Below are 16,607 nucleotides of genomic sequence, written 5' to 3' on the forward strand. Positions count from 1 at the left end.
TTGCATGAGATTTGGAAGGTGGTAAAGGAGAAGCCATTAGTTGTCACAGTACCTACTGATGTGTGGTGTGGTGTGGGGACAACAGAGGTAGTGTGGGGTTTCCCTACAGCTTTCTGCTGTCCTCCTAAGAATCACCAACTTCAGTGTTGCTGGAAGCTGAAACTATTGGTTGTAGCATAGGTTTTGCACTTCAAATTTTCCTAAAAGTGTCCTTCCCGACCTTTGCTTGTCCAGTCTTTAATTCCTGTATTAATCCTTTCCCCACTTTGTATACTTAGAGTGGCTTCTGTTTTCCTGACCAGACTCCAACTGATACACAAAGGACAGGGAAAGGATGAGAGTAGTCTTGACATCCAATAATACTGTTGCATGGGGTGGCAGGGCTGAAGGATAATTTTAGCCCCATTGCTGCTGTCATCCACAGCTTCCTGATTTTCCCCCTTCAACTTGCTGTGGCCTGGAGAAACAAGAGTTCCCCTTGATAGCTTATCCCCCAACCCATTCTTTTATACTAGAAAAGAACATCAAAGTTGCCTTTCTCTTGGAGACAAGAGATCAAATTGAAGCACAAAGAAAGTTGTGGTCATCTACCTAGTAAAGTGAATTAAAAAGCCTTCAACATCTTGCAAATTTTCCTGAGCCAATCAGATCTTGTGAGGTGGGAGTAGAAAAGGGCCATCTATAAAAAGAACAGTAGGAAGAGCACACTCTTTGGAGATCCAATGGACTTGGATGTGACTGAACCCTGGTTCAAACTCTTACCAGGGTTACTTTTCTCCTCTGAATCCGATTACTCATCTATGAAGATAATATACTCATTTTCATAGACTTATTATGTATATTAATAATGATGATGATAAATAATAATTGCAGCTAACAGGTATAGAGCATGTACTATATTCCAAACACTCTCCTAAAGTGCCTCACGAGAATTAGCTCATTTAATTAATCCCCATAGTAACGCTAGAGGCAACGGATGCAAAGAACATAGCAGGGCTGACAAGTTGACATATGAACATGAGTTTCTGACTCTGTCCCTTGAAACAACTCCAAGAAACAGGATGTGTCTTGATGGGCCTGAGAAATGGACATAAGCATGAGAAACTCGTGAGGGGAAAAGGGTGGTAGTTGGGTCTCGGTGTACATGTGGGTATATGTTTACAGCAGCACACGGGAGAAGAGGGTCAGATGCCATAGGAAGATAGGTTGGGCCAGAGGTTTATGGTTCTGTTTGTTTCTCTTTCCTATCTTGCTTGGTTGTCATTTTGAGGGAGATAAACAGCAGTGATTGCCCAGCAGCACTGGGGGGGGGAATATCAAGATAGTGCTGGAATCTGGCTGAGATGGGGAAGAGTCAACAGCAGGTATAGGCAGGTGACTCCAACTGAGGAAGAAATCTCTTGAAAAAGAGCAATGCCAGGCAGAAACTAGGGAAGTTTTACTTGGTAAGGTAGGTGACAAACAGGGGATGATTGATTGACCCCAGAGTATAATGCCAGAGGCTCTTCCTCCAAAGGAGTGACCACCTGCCAACTCCCTAAGCTCTCTAGGAAGGGCACAAGGTACTCCTGGATCCCTGGGCTTTAGCCACCTTCACTTCTCCCGACCTCCAACTCCCACATACATGCTGCACGTTATCCTCTATGATAGCTGACGTTCCCAGGAGAGTGAGTACAGGCTCGCAAGGAAAAGTGATCAGACACGCGAGGAACACACTGCTCTATAAGAAAGACAACATACTGAACAAAATACACCAGGCAGAGAAAATGAACAGACCAGAGAAAATAAGTTTAAAATAAGCAGGAGAAATACCCTCAAAAAATATAAAGGTGAAATACTGATAACATTAGTCAAGAAAAACAATTCAAGGAAGAACTAACTGGAAATATTGGGTCTGAAAAATGTAATAGTTGAAATAGAAATCTTAATGGATATGTTAAGTTGTGGAAACGATAGAGCTGAAGAATGTATTACTGAGCTGGAAGATTTCTGAAAGCTGCAAAGCATCAAAAAAGTAGAAAAGTATTTTGAAAGAAAAGCTTAGAGGTGAGGAGAGTAGAAATTGAAATGTCAGCATCCTTGTAATAGGAGTTCCAGAAGAAAACGAAATAAATGTAGAGAAAGAAATATTTAAACAATTTCCCCAAATAAAAGAAAGGTAAAAGACCTTAGTCTGAAAAGGCTTGTAAAGTACCACATAGGCTATATTGGAAAAAGAAGTGATATATATTCATTTTAGTGAAATTAATAATGCAAAGAGAATATTCTGAAACTTTCTAGAGGGGAAAAAGAAAAATGCCTAAAAAGAATAGGAGGTGGTTTGACCACACACTTCTCACTAATCTGGATGTGAGAAGACAAAGAGTAATATTTGCAAAATTTTGAAAAAAAGAGAGATAAAGAACATTAGATTTGGAAATGTATATCCAACTAAATTGCCATTTAAATATTGGTACAAAGGAACCATAAGACTCCATCACAAGCCAGAATTAAAATTCTAGGCAGTACGAACATGATGAAGGTGATGGTGGGGAAGGGGACTATATTTTGCTCTCTCTCCTGTGAATTTATCCTGTATGGACTACATCAATGGACTTCCTCACCTTCTGGCTTCGGGTTGAATTTGCCTAGAGTGGAACCCCAGCAGGAGGGAAGGGGGAAGGTGGTAGGACAGGGTATTTATTCTCCAGGCTCATCTAGGGCTGGCTGCAAGTCTTGACTGGAAGTCACAATTCCTGTTTAGGCTGTCTTCTCCACACAATTCTCTCCTTAGGTTCCAATAACTTACCTTTCCCCTTGACTAGTGGTCATAACAACCCTGTTCCTTATAATATTGCTAGAATATTATACTATCCTTTTCGATTTCCCTACACTTTACCTCTATGTTTGTAAACAGTCCTTTTTATTAAGCCCTCCTCAAGCTATCCTAATTTGTGTTTCATCTGTGTGCTGATGAGATGCTGATGATACAATAGGAAACTTTTATTGACAAAAGTGATATATAAAAAACAAAAACCTTCGGAAAACATCATACTTACTGTGAGAAACTTTAGATGCAGTCTCTTTGTGATTAGGGACAAGACATAGATACCCACAATCACAGTTACTGTTTTACGTAGTTCTTCTTGAGGTTTGAGACAATACAAAAACAAAAGTAAAAAAATGAGGCATAAGGATTGGAAGGGAAGATTAAAACTTCTCATTTTGTCCACTGATAATGTATATCTTTATAGAAAAAACCCCAGAAATCAATAGACACACTATCAGAAATAAAAAGAGAGTTCCACAAGTTTGTAAGATTCAAGATTATTTGTTACAAAGTGAAGAACATTTATTTAAACCAGTTATAGTTATCTGTATTAGTTATCTATTGCTGCATAACAAATGACCCCAAAATGTAATGGCTTAAAATAAAAAATATTTATCTTAAAATTTCTGTGGTCAGGAATTCAAGGTTGGTTTAGGTGGGTGTTATGGAACTGAATGTTTGTGTCCCTCCCAAATTCATAACTTAAAATTCTGTGTCCCAATGTGATGGTATTAGGAGGTGGGGCTTTTTGAAAATAACTAGGATTAGATGACGTCACGAAGGTGGGGCCCTCATGAATGGGATTATTACCCTTGTAAGAGCCAGGAGAGAGCTTGCTTCCTCTCTCTTTCCGCCACGTGAGGATACAATGAGAAGTCAGCCATCTGCAATGCAGAAGCTGCAGTCTTTTTATAACTTAATCTGGGAAGTGCTATCCCAACACTTCTGCTGTATTCTATTAGTTAGAAGTGAGTCAGTAGGTCCAACCCACACTCAAGAGGAGGAAATTATGAAAGGGCATGAATACCAGGTGGTGGGGGGGTCATTGGGGTCATCTTAGAGGTTGCTTACCGCAGAATCTAAAAATGCCACAGAAAATTACAACATTTATAATCACAACAAAATTACAAAGTATCAAGCAATTTATCTAAGAAAGAATGGATAAGACCATCCCGAAGAAAAATTTTAAAAGTCATAAAGAACACATGGAAAACTGCGGATAGGGCAAAAACATTGTAAAGAAAACACTTCCCCTAAATTAGTGCAATTACTGTTAATAGTCCAGTAGAACATTTTAAGACCATGATAGTTTTTCTTTTCCTAATACATATAGGAGAGATTAAATATACTCAAATAGTTACCTCAATTTTGAAAAAGAAGATCAAAGAGGGAAATTTTTACCATTCTAGCTCTCAAGACATTTTAGAAAGCCATAATTGTGAAAACTGTGTGACCCTAGTACCAGAATAGAGAAATAAATCAATGAAACAGAGATAAGAACCCAGAAAAAGACCCGACTACATGTATAGACTTCATATATGATAAATATACCACTGTAATTCAGCTGGGGAAAATATAGATTGTGTTGGGAAAACTGGTTCATACCTGGAGAAAAACAAAGATGAACTCTTTTATACCACAAACAAAGATGAACTCCAGAGAGGTGAAAGCCTATACATGAAATCTGTGATGGTGTGAGATATTTTCAATGTCTAAAAGTAACAATAGATTAATATCTAGAATATCAGGTACAAGGAAATCCTGTGAATAAACACAAAGAGATAAGAAACCCAACTGAAAAATGGGCATGGTGTACAAAACAGGATATATACACAAAAGGGAAGATATTTGTATAACAAAAATATGACAAGATGTTCAACCTCACAAGAAATCAGAAAAAAAAATTAATAGTATGATATGACTTTATATCCATAGCACTTGGTAAAAATTAGAAAAGTGGATAATACCAAGTAGAGGTGAGGACATAGGGTAAGATCATCATGGTGTCAAGGGATTCAACCACTTAGATACTGATGTCAGACATTGACTTGTACTTTTCCCTGCAACATCTCTCCCCCATCTCCACCCCCTCTACCTTCTTTTATCCTTAGTGAAAGAAGGTAAATTACATTAAGTCTACAGATGAATCATTTGTGGGAAGATACACTGTATTTACAACAACAAGAACAGCAACATTTTTTGAGTGCTTACTTTGATGTTGAGGACTATTTTAAGTGTAACAAATGTTTTGACTCGTTTAATTTTCATAAATTTCACAATAGTACCTATGAAATAGGTACTATCGTGATCATGCCCATTTTTATAGATGAGAAAACTGTGGCATAGAGGAGGGAAAGTGACCTGTCCAGTTCACATAGCTAATAAATGGAAGAACTGGGATTTGAACCCAGGCAGTTTAACTCCCTAACCATCATGTGACACTTTCTTTCTATCTTCCCCATCCAGGATATGGTGTATTTTTTCCATTTATTTGAATATTTGTCATTTTCAGGAAAATTTTTATAGTTTAAAAAATATGATTCTATTCAGTTGTTATTAAGAGTTATTTCAGGATACTTTAAGGGTTGTGTTTTTGGTTGTACATATGGTGGAATTCTTAAAATTATATTTTCTGATTATTAATTATAAACATCATTTTTCATGACTATGAAGAAAGCCGTATGTGAGTTCTAAAGCACGTTACCTCTGCCCATCTGTAAAAGAGAGTGAGAACATTGTGCCGTCATTCTGATTTCATCTGTCTCCCTGTTTCATGCATGGAGACTGGGATGTGGGCAGAAGTGCCTGGAGAGGGGGCAGTGCCAGCTGTTGGAGTCTGATTTCAACAGACTGCCTTGTGTGTCACACTAAGGCATTTGGGCCACTCCCAGAATCAAACTTTCCGACAGAAGGTTTTAGGCAAGGAAGTGAGAACTGAATTTGTTTTTAAAAACATCATTCTTGCAGCATTATGCAGGGTGACTTGGGCTTGGGAAAGGCTGGTGGCCGGGAAACAAGTTAGAGTATCACTGCAATATTTCAGGTGAGATAATAAAAGCCTGACCTTAGGCAATGACAGTAGGGAGGCAGCGTGCTCATGTGACAAGCATGGCTCAGGTAAAATCGACAGTCCTGGGTGACTAGTTCAATGCTGGAGGAGGGGAAGAGAGTGGAGTGGAATTTGTCACCAGAAAGAGTGACCTCAGGTGAAACAGGTTGTATTGTGAACGGGGGTGGGCAGAATGGAGCAGGGAAATAAGTTTGGTGTCGGTTTGGTTCAGGTGGAGAGCCAGAAAGATAGCCATAGAAATGCCAAAACATGATATAACAACTAATGAAACTTCAAAGGCAGAACCCTTTGATAAAATGGAAAATAGGGATTTATGAGAGGTTTATATGATATATGTGGAGCTGAGCACTTGGAAATTAATGTAAATGGTATTTGAAGCCAGAGAAAATGTGAAATAAGTTTAGGTAGAGTCCCATCTTTAGTTAAAAAAAAAAAAAAAATTAGGATAACCAGTTAAATTTGAACTTCAGATAAAAAACGAGTAATTTTTACTATAGTCCATGCAATGTTTAAGACATACTTATCCTAAAAACTAGTTATTATTTGAGATCCAAATTTAACTGGGTGCCATCTGACAACCATAACAGATATGGCAAACAGAAAGGCCTACAGGGAGGGACCAGGAAAGCCGTTTCACATGGTGAGATGCGTGAGAAATACAGTGGAGGGTGTGCAGGCTGGGCAGCCTGGAACACCTGTGTCCCATCCCCAAGAGCAGCTGCTGCCCAGCTCCAGCTGGTGGGGTGTGCAGAGAGGGTCTCCAGACGGTTCAATATTCTAGTGGTTCAAAACATAATATAAAGATAATATAGGGCTTCCCTGGTGGCGCAGTGGTTGAGAATCTGCCTGCCAATGTTAGGGACACGGGTTCGAGCCCTGGTCTGGGAGGATCCCACATGTCGCGGAGCGGCTGGGCCCGTGAGCCACAACTAGTGAGCCTGCGCGTCTGGAGCCTGTGCTCCGCAACAAGAGAGGCCGTGATAGTGAGAGGCCCACACACCGTGATGAAGAGTGACCCCCGCTCGCCGCAACTGGAGAAAGTCCTCGCGCAGAAATGAAGACCCAACACAGCCAAAAAAAAAAAAAAAAAAAAAAAAAAAAGATAATATAAATTAAAAAATATATGGAATATCCCAATTTTTAAAGGGGACAATCAGTAGAAAGAAAGAACACTGTGAGGCACAAGCAAAGCAGGTCTGTGGGCTCCGTAAGGCATATGGGTGACGGGTTTGTAACCTCTGATCTGATCTCTACAGAGTGGGCAGAGCAGGTTTGTAAGCTGTAAATTATGTTGCTTTGCTATGTCAGGGTGAATAGTATTTGGGTGTGGGGAAGGGATGGCGGCAGGGGGACGATTCCCTCCTGCCAAAGGTGAGACATAGAAGCGGCTTCTCTGGCCATGACTCCGTGCTCTCGCCCCTCAGTGCCTGAATGTGCCCCACTGGCCACTCTCCCCATGGCTGGGCAATGGCCGAAGTCCACAGGGCTGTGCTGCGGCTACCTGCTGTCACGGGGCCTGAGGTGAGGAACCCGCCCTACCAGCCTTTCAGGCAGCAAGGCAGCAGCAATTGGGGTTTTGAAAGCTTTCATCAGAAGATTGTGGGCGGAAACTTCCCCGGGTTTGCTCTGAGCTTCTTGAGGCTTCTCAGCTTCAGATGCAAAGCGAGTGGGTGTCTCTTTGAGAAGCAGAAAGAGGGAAAGAAAGAACGAAAGAGAGGTGTTTCCCTGGGTTCTGGAAACTCTATAAAGAGAGAGCCGGCTCCTTTCTCTAGAGCAGTCAGAAGAAACAGGAGTCCCGTCCTTGACACCCGGGACTCCCCAGGATTGAGAAGGAGGAAAGCCCTTGGCTGGGGGCTGGCCCGAGGCACTGGCTGCCATGCAGCAGCCCTTGAATTACCCGTACCCCCAGATTTTCTGGGTGGACAGCAGTGCCAGCTCTCCCTGGGGCTCTCCAGGGTCAGTCTTCCCCTGTCCGTCCTCTGTGCCAGGAAGGCCCGGGCAAAGGAGGCCACCGCCACTACCACCACCTCTGAAGAAGAGGAGGGACCACAACACAGGCCTGTGTCTCCTTGTGATGTTTTTCATGGTTCTGGTGGCCCTGGTTGGATTGGGGATGGGACTATTTCAGCTCTTCCATCTGCAGAAGGAACTGGCCGAACTCAGAGAGGTAAGCTGCCCCGTGAATTGCTGTGCCCTGAAGGCACAGGTGTGAGACAGCCCTGCTGTAGTGGAGGGAGGAAGGTGATAGGGATCCATATGGACCACAGTCTTGCTTGCAAAGTACTTGGCAATCCTTTTCTCCTGTCTTAGGAATGAATCACTCTAGCCATCCTGTTCTATATGCAGAGAAATGGGGGCTCAAATGAGTGAAAGGAATATTATCTATGTTGGGAAGGATCAGGGCCAAATTAGGACTGGTAATGAGAGTTCTTCTTTTCTCAGTTGGCTGCTACCTACCTTGTACTCAGTGATTCCAGAAAGAAAAGGAACTTGGAATCTTGCTCACAAGTGAATTTGTTCAAATGGACAAGCTAAATTTCCTTGAAAATACTTTAAAATATTGGAACTATTCCAGATCACAAAACTGAGGCATGGAGAGGCACAACTTGGCCGGAGTCTGAGTTAGCAGAGGTTCTAAGGTGTTTAGATTCCCTTTCCAGTGCTTAGTTTATTTGACAATTCTGCCTCCTTTGCTTAAAGAACTTCATATTTATTATATACCTTTTCTCTTTTGGTTTCACCAGTCCACCAGCCAAAGGCATACAGAATCATCTTTGGAGAAGCAAATAGGTGAGTCCTTTCATGCGTGTACATGAGTTAGAAAGATAGTCCTTAGCGCTGAACCATGTTGGGGGCATGCCTTGAATTCCATCTCATTCTTGGGCATATGTATACTATGGAAGAGGAATCCTAACCAATTCTGAATCTCTGGTCATTTTGGTTCTTTGAGCTGGCCTAAAATACGAAGTGAGTTTAATTGTTCAAAATTAGTGTAGCTGAATATCGCACAAAAGTCAAAATAATTTCTGCTTGAATTTGGAAAGGGCAACACACTTATACAACCCTGGACCTTTGCCCCTTAGCAGTTGGCTCCAGGCCTGTCCCCTTCCTCAGGCCTCCTGGTTCCCATGCACAGGGCTGTGGCTATAACTTCTCGGGAGAGAAGGGGAGGTAAAGGCAGAGATAGCTGCTGCTGGGAAAGATCTGTGCTCTCCTATTTAATCTCTATAAGGGATTACTTAAGAGTCAGACCTTATTTAAAATTTTTTCATAGGATATATTTAAGCTTTTAAAAAGTGGGCAACCAATCATCCACATTAGGATGGTTCTTTTGCAGCCACTGGAAAGCTTGGAGGAAGACTTTTGCCATTATTCAAAGGGTAGTCCCACTTCACTCACAGAGGCAATCGTGAGCTACATTGGATAATAAAGGAAAAGCCTTTGTATGAGATCCAGGACAGGAAGAAGATGAAAATGTTGAACATTGACCTTCTAAATTTTCAGGACATAGTTTTGGAAACTGTGGACAGATAGATTTAGAATACTGCAACTCATTAAACTAAGATTCACTGAACTTTAGATTTGGTAAGAGTTGGAAGGGAGCTTAGAGAACATCTGGTCCAGTCATCTCATTTTTCAGAAGAGAAACAAAACACCAGATAGATTAGGTGATGTGCCCAAGACCACTGCTGTGAAACTGGGGTGAGAAGGAACATAGGCTCCTAATGCCTTGTCACTTATAGTGCTTCCCAGTACATGCTCTGGTGCCTCATGTCATAGGGAAACTCCTGTCTCGTTCTGATGGCCATGGAATGAGAATAAAGATGACAAGCAAGATGCCTCTGCAAAGACAATAGGTAAATCTCATCCTTAGAAATTGGGAAGAAAACAGAAGACAGCACTGGCCACCCAGTAAGGGGAGACTATTCCAATTTCTCAGGATATGCCTGAGAAACCCAAGTCACCCTATTGCCCTAGCAGGTAGGCTCTTGTAGGAGCCATCCATAGGATCCTCTGGTTTCTAGTTCTGGGTCTGAGTCCCTAAAGAGTTAGAAATTCCAGACGTACCCAAGCAGAGTAAAAACATTTGTTAGAAAAATAAAACCTCTGGAGGATTTCTAAAATAAGATAGCTTTGAAAATCAGTGGAATGTGGCTGGTAAAATGCGTACCTAATTACTCATCTTTCACCCACTTTCTGGAGTCATTTTAGTAATTAAAAGTCGAGTGAACAGATGAGTCAGGTCTACCTGTCCCACTAAACAAGTATCAAGTATCTTTCCTAGATAAACCCAGATGGACCAGATATTGGTGAATTATCACACAGAAATCAAATTAGCAACTTTACTAATGAGCTAAGAGATGCAAATTTAAAAAGGGGGATACCCAGGTTTATCCATCAAATTAGTGAAGTTTAAAAAAAAAAAAAAAAAACCCAGATTGGCAAAAATGTGAGAGAAAAGGGTCTGCTTCAACAGTTGAGAGTCAGTGGGCATGTAAATTGCTACACCTTTTCTAAAGAGCAGTTGGGAAAAAGATATCAAAGGATTAAAACTGTTAATTTACCTTGTAATCTCATCACTAAGGCTTTATTATTTAAGAAAATAATCAAAATGTGCCTGAAAATTTATAATAAGGATGTTCATCACTTCCTTATAAGGCTATTTATAATAAACCAGTCAGAAGAAATATAAATGCCTCTTAATAGGAAATTAGTTAAATACATTACGATGTATTCAGACGAGAGCATAATACGCAGCAACTAAAAGCTACATATTAGGGCTTCCCTGGTGGCGCAGTGGTTGAGAATCTGCCTGCCAATGCAGGGGACACGGGTTCGAGCCCTGGTCTGGGAAGATCCCACATGCCGCGGAGCAACTGGGCCCGTGAGCCACAACTACTGAGCCTGTGCGTCTGGAGCCTGTGCTCCGCAACGGGAGGGGCCGCGACAGTGAGAGGCCCGCGCGCCGCGATGAAGAGTGGCCCCCGCTCGCCACAAGTAGAGAAAGCCCTCGCACAGAAACGAAGACCCAACACGGCCAAAAAAATAAATTAATTAATTAATTTTTTAAAAAAAGCTATATGTTAGAAGGACATTTAATGCCATAGAGATTGTGCATTCTATATTGTTGGATAAAAGACAAGTTATAAAGCAGTGTGTTTAGTTTAATATTGACATATGCATATTTTTATAGTCTTAGTAAACATCTAGAAGGATTTATACTCCAACAGGTTAACTGTGATTTTTCTCTGGAAGGTACTATTGTAGGTTATTTAACCTTTCTTATTTGGTTCACTTTCATTTTTCCACAGTTAACTCATTAAATCTTTTATTCATTCACAAATGTTCTTGGAGTGTTTCCTGTGCTCCAGGCTGGATGTTGGGTAGTGGGTGATGACAGAACGAGAGACAAGCGGCTTGCCCTCATGGAGCTCTTAGCATGCTAGAGAAGATAAACAAAAGCAAGCAAACAGACAACATACTTTTAAGTTGTACTAAGTGTGACCTAAGATTGAGTGGTCTGGAAAGCCCCCTCTAAGGAGGTGTTGTTAATGTGGATGTGTGGATGTGTGTGGGTGGGTAGGAGGCTGGGAACATCATTCCAGCACTGAGAATGGCATGTGCAAAGACCCTGGAGCAGGATACAGTCATCACCAAAATATAGGATATATTTCTACTTTATTCCAGCATTTATCCAGCAGATATTTTTATTGAGCACCTTCTATGAGAATAACACTGTGAGGGATATACAACATGTGATTCTCTGTTCCATTTCCTGTCAGTTCATGGCTGAATGCCAGATCAGCTGCACAGATGGTTTGTGGTGTAGGAATATAGAAGAGACTCAGTTTTGCCTTTCCTGTTCACTAACACCTCATTCATGGTGGGTGGTCCTGGGTGGCTACAGAGGTAATAATTGCTTACATCATATTCTCAGCTGATTGGAGCATTCTCACGCCATATAGAGTTTTACAGGCTAATCATGAGAAGCCTGATGTGGATGAGCGCCTTTCTATGAAACTTTCTTGAACGTCTTAGCTAAATTCATTAAGTGGTAGAGCTATTCCACTGAAATATCTAAAGTCAGAGAAATAGTACCTATTTTGAGAACTGTTGTCTACTTTAAATCTTTCAATTTAATTTAGCAAACATGTACTGATCACATGCCCTGGGGTAGAAACTGAGCTAATTACTCTGGTGGATTAAACATATAGTAAGGAATTTGCCATTTATTTGGGGAGTAAGAGGAATTATACAGTTACCACAGAAAAAGGGGAGTCAAAACTGACAAGAGAGGTGAAGACAGAGTGCTTCTAGGTTTCAAAGGCAGGAACAATCATATTTGATTAGAAAGGCTTGGGAAGGTTTTGCAAGAAAAGAGGTATTTTAGATGGTATTTGCAGGGTTGATAGGAATTTAGCACAGAGATCTGTTTGGGAGGGCATCCCAGGCAGAAGGAACAGCATGGGCAAAGGCACAGAGGCAGGGAAGCTGGGTGGGTTCAGAACTGTTGTGCAGCTATGTCTAGTGTGGGTAAGTAAGCACGATAAGGCTGGACAGATAGGCAGAGATCACATGGTGGGGGACACTTGTACATAATTACACGTTCAATGAGGAGCATTCAAGGTGTTTGAGATCTTAGGATAATTTATTTGGGGCAGATTGTAGAATGCTATTGGGGAAGACCTAGTGGCCTGGAGAATAGCAGTCTTCTTCAGCCTTTGTCCTGCAGAGTCCTAAGGGCAGCTGAGTCAGAGAGGAGAGAGCCTTGGATTTGAACTCAGGAGACATGTCAGTCCCACTCTGACACTGAGTAACCAGGTCTTCTTGGATAAGTCACCCAACTTTTTTTTTTCAGGAAATAACTTTTTATTTTATATTGGAGTATACTTGATTAACAACATTGTATTAGTTTCAGGTGTACAGCAAAGTGATTCAGTTATACGTATACAAGCCACCCAACTTTTAAGCTCATTTTGCCATCTATAAGATGGGACAGTAATCTCTACCTCAAAGAGTTGTGGCCAGTTATAAATGCAATAACTTATATGACACATCTTTATAAACTAACCTTTCTATTATTTTATTGTAACATTATAATTTATGCATGTGTCTATTTTAATTTAGTTTCTTTTTACCTCTCTGTTTCTGAAATACAGGCTGTTGTAATTCCTACAATTTGGACTTGAATGAGTTGGTTATGTTAGACTGTTGCCATTTATGCTTATAAAACCTCTTTTATTTAAATGCCCTGCTTAGAGTCCCACAAAAAGAATAGTTGTTATGTCATTTTTTACATATATATTTCATCTCTCTATGAAACAGGTCACCCCAATCCACCCTCTGAGAAAAAGGAGCTGAGAAAGGCAGCCCATTTAACAGGTCTGTATCTGGAAGATGGGCTTGGGAAAGCCTTTGGCAGAAAGCAGAAGAGCTGGTTGGTCTCCATGACTGTGCTCTGCAGGAATTGATACTTTCCAGTGACAGTATTTGAAACCCAAGAGTATTTACATCTTTCTAGTCAGGTCAACCTCACACACACATTGAACCCCTACTCTGGGCAAGACCTTGTTCTAAACTGGAGAAATGGAGCTGCTTATGACGTGATCCTTGCCCATAAGGAGCTCACTCTTTTCACTCATTCCAATGACCCTTAGGGAATTTGGGCCACAGGTCCAAGAGGTGAGAGCTGGGGAGATGGGGAATGATGAATTATTTTAGTACGTGTTTCCCTGGTTTTCTGTAAGAGCTTTACTCTTCTTTGTCCATGAGTAGAAAAAGGAGAGGGGAAGCCCAGTCCTGGCACTAGTGGTCGTGTAGTGGAGTGAAATGCTTTGATAGCAAGGTGGTATGGGCACTCCCAGTGTAAAGTCCACAAATATCTGAAAAGTGGATAAGTATCATGGAAAGTGGTATGCTGCTGTCCCTGAAATTATTTCAGCAGAGGCTGTAAAATGATCCAATTTAGATAAACAGACATTTCTTGAGCACATGCTGTGTGCCAAGCCTGGGGGACATGGAGATGAACCACACATGGCTCCTGCCTTCAAGGAGCTTACAATCTAACAGGGAAAGACAGGTGCATAAGCAATAATTCCAGCATTCTCTGCTTAAGAATGTACATAATGCTGTGGGGATACAAATGAAAGGGGATTTTTGCCCACACTGAAGAATCCTTAGTGCGGTGAAGATTGGACTAGATGATCCCTAAGGTCCTTCCCAACTTTAGAACTTCAGAGTTCCTTGGATTTGACTTTTCACCTCATGAATGGACCTCAAACCCTAGTAGTTTTGGTACTAGTTCTGAACCTTTGTTCCAGAGAGCTAAAATCATCCCAATCATTTCTCACTGCAGTTGATTAGGGGCATATGCTATTGTCCCAGATGTGTGGATGATAAAATTGAAGACGTCAATTTGATAAAGGTGTGAAGAAATTCAGTAACAGGTCAGGCCTGATCCATCACCTGGTTCAATATGGGCTATGTCATTTGGGGTAAAAAGCATTTGCTCAAGGAACGGTCCACAATTTTGCCTTGGAAGCTTGGTTGGTTGATACATGAGCATTCCTGGCTGAAAGCTCCTCTCTGGTTTGGTTTCAGGCAAGCCCAACTCAAGATCCATCCCTCTGGAATGGGAAGACACTTATGGAATTGCCCTGGTCTCTGGGGTGAAGTATAAGAAGGGCAGCCTTGTGATCAATGAAACTGGGCTGTATTTTGTGTATTCCAAAGTGTACTTCCGGGGTCAGTCCTGCAACAACCAGCCCCTGAACCACAAGGTCTACACGAGGAACTTTAGGTACCCCCAGGACCTGGTGCTCATGGAGGGGAAGATGATGAACTACTGCACTACTGGCCAGATGTGGGCCCGCAGCAGCTACCTGGGGGCTGTGTTCAATCTCACCAATGCTGACCATTTATATGTCAATGTATCTGAGCTCTCTCTGGTCAATTTTGAGGAATCTAAGACATTTTTTGGCTTATATAAGCTCTAAGAAAAGCACTTTGGGATTCTCTCCATTATGGTTTCTTGTTATAGGCACTGAGAATGTTGTCTTGAATGAGGGTCTTCTTAAGTCCACTTGAGGTCAAGCGAGAAGACAGGAACCAAGAGGATCTTGAGACCACAGGGTCCAGCAGTTCTACAGTTCCTCATCTCACCTAAGGTCCGCGAGCCAGACAGGAGGAAGACTATGAGTAACGAACATGAAACTCTGGGCTGCCATGTGAAGATGCAGAGTCAGGGAGAAGCAGCTCCCAGGGTGTTCTACACTCATCTTAAGTGGCCTAGCACACTTTGGTACACTGAAAATGACACCTTTTAACTCACCTCTTGGGGTGGGTCTACTGTCTACCTCAGGGGAGGCTGTCTTTCACGTCTATGGATGCAACATGAATGTATAAGGGATGGGAAAAGAGGACTAGGCTTACATGATAAGCTAAAGAGACTAAAAGGCCAGTGTCCCACTGGCAGCATCTTTATTTCTAAATGCATAGCCTGAGCCATCAGGTGATGCTAACAGAGAAGCAAGAGAGATCTTTTGAGGACTCAGTCCATTCCCTATACAGCATGTATATTTCCAGTGCAATTGTAGGGGTGTGTGTGTGTGTGTGTGTGTGTGTGTGCGCGCATGTGTGACTAGAAGAGTTACATAAGTAGAGAAAACGTGGAGATTGGGAAGGACGTGTTAGGAAAATATGGGTTGCATTTGGTGGTAGATTTTGAATGCTTTTTGGGCAACCAACTCTAATAGTCCTCAAAACTCTTTGATTGTCAGTTATTAAAGCTGTTTTCCCATAATATAACTAATATTTATATATTTTTTGTGCCTTTTTAATGAACAGAATACATGTAACAAAAACTGTATTTTAGAATACAGATAAACATTATGAGTGTCCTTTTTGGAAATCACTAAGATCTGGATTTTTTCCTTGTTCTTTCTTTCTTCCATGGCCTCCTCATTCATTATGACTTAAGCCCACTTTAAGAAGAATTTACTAGGGTAAGAAGAGCTGTGAGGCAAATCTTTGCATCTTCGCCAGGCTCTCCTCTCCTCACTATATTCTCTTTCCCCTCCATCTCCCACTATCCAGAGTTTCCATTACCAATATTATTGCCAGTGTTAAGCGCACCCAACTTCCCATAGATCTGATGACAGTTTGTCTTTTCCTGGGGACAGAGATGTGGCATAGTGGAAAGGGCACAGACTTTGGACTAAAAAACCTGAATTTGAATCTTTGTTCCTCTACTTACTAACTATGCAATCACTGGGCAGATCACTTGACTTTTTTGGGCAAAAAGGGGCTGATACGTACTTATAGTATCTAACACATCGTAGAATGTCAAACAATAGTGTCTGCCATTATTAATAAGCCACTCTATGGGAGGCACTTCATTCTCCAGAAGAAGCCACTGATCTGAGGGATCCATTCAAACACCTGGTTTCTTGCCTTCTCACCTTGGTCTCACAATAACCTTTTCCTATTTTCTCCAAATGCTCATTACCATGACTTCTCCCTAGACTTTGCCATCATTAAAAATAACAACATCTCCTCTGGAATTTGATTTCAGACACCTTATTTTCACAACATCATGTCCTTTTTCCAACTCAGTTGGTCCAACATTTTCTCTCCTAAAAATATGTATATATATTTTACTGTGTTGTGACATCTGCTATCATTTTCTTATATATCCATCAGCTCCTTCTCTATCTTCACTCTTTTCTC

The 16,607-nt window shown here is 41.4% G+C and overlaps 1 protein-coding gene across 1 annotated transcript; it reads left to right on the forward strand.

The window, feature by feature from the left end:
- Positions 1–7,755: 7,755 nt before the first annotated feature.
- Positions 7,756–14,875, forward strand: FASLG (Fas ligand). The gene is made up of 4 exons (XM_068538382.1): positions 7,756–8,046; positions 8,624–8,669; positions 13,206–13,262; positions 14,481–14,875. The coding sequence occupies exons 1-4, from the start codon at positions 7,756–7,758 to the stop codon at positions 14,873–14,875; spliced, it is 789 nt and encodes a 262-aa protein (XP_068394483.1).
- Positions 14,876–16,607: the final 1,732 nt, after the last annotated feature.

This window comes from Eschrichtius robustus, chromosome 3 (assembly GCF_028021215.1).
Source record: "Eschrichtius robustus isolate mEscRob2 chromosome 3, mEscRob2.pri, whole genome shotgun sequence".
NCBI classification, from domain to species: domain Eukaryota; kingdom Metazoa; phylum Chordata; class Mammalia; order Artiodactyla; family Eschrichtiidae; genus Eschrichtius; species Eschrichtius robustus.

Coding starts and splice junctions, on each gene's coding strand:
- FASLG (XM_068538382.1), top strand. CDS start 7,756: ATGCAGCAGCCCTTGAATTACCCGTACCCCCAGATTTTCTGGGTGGAC. Junction 8,047..8,623: donor AACTGGCCGAACTCAGAGAG/GTAAGCTGCCCC, acceptor TGGTTTCACCAG/TCCACCAGCCAAAGGCATAC. Junction 13,263..14,480: donor AAAGGCAGCCCATTTAACAG/GTCTGTATCTGG, acceptor GTTTGGTTTCAG/GCAAGCCCAACTCAAGATCC.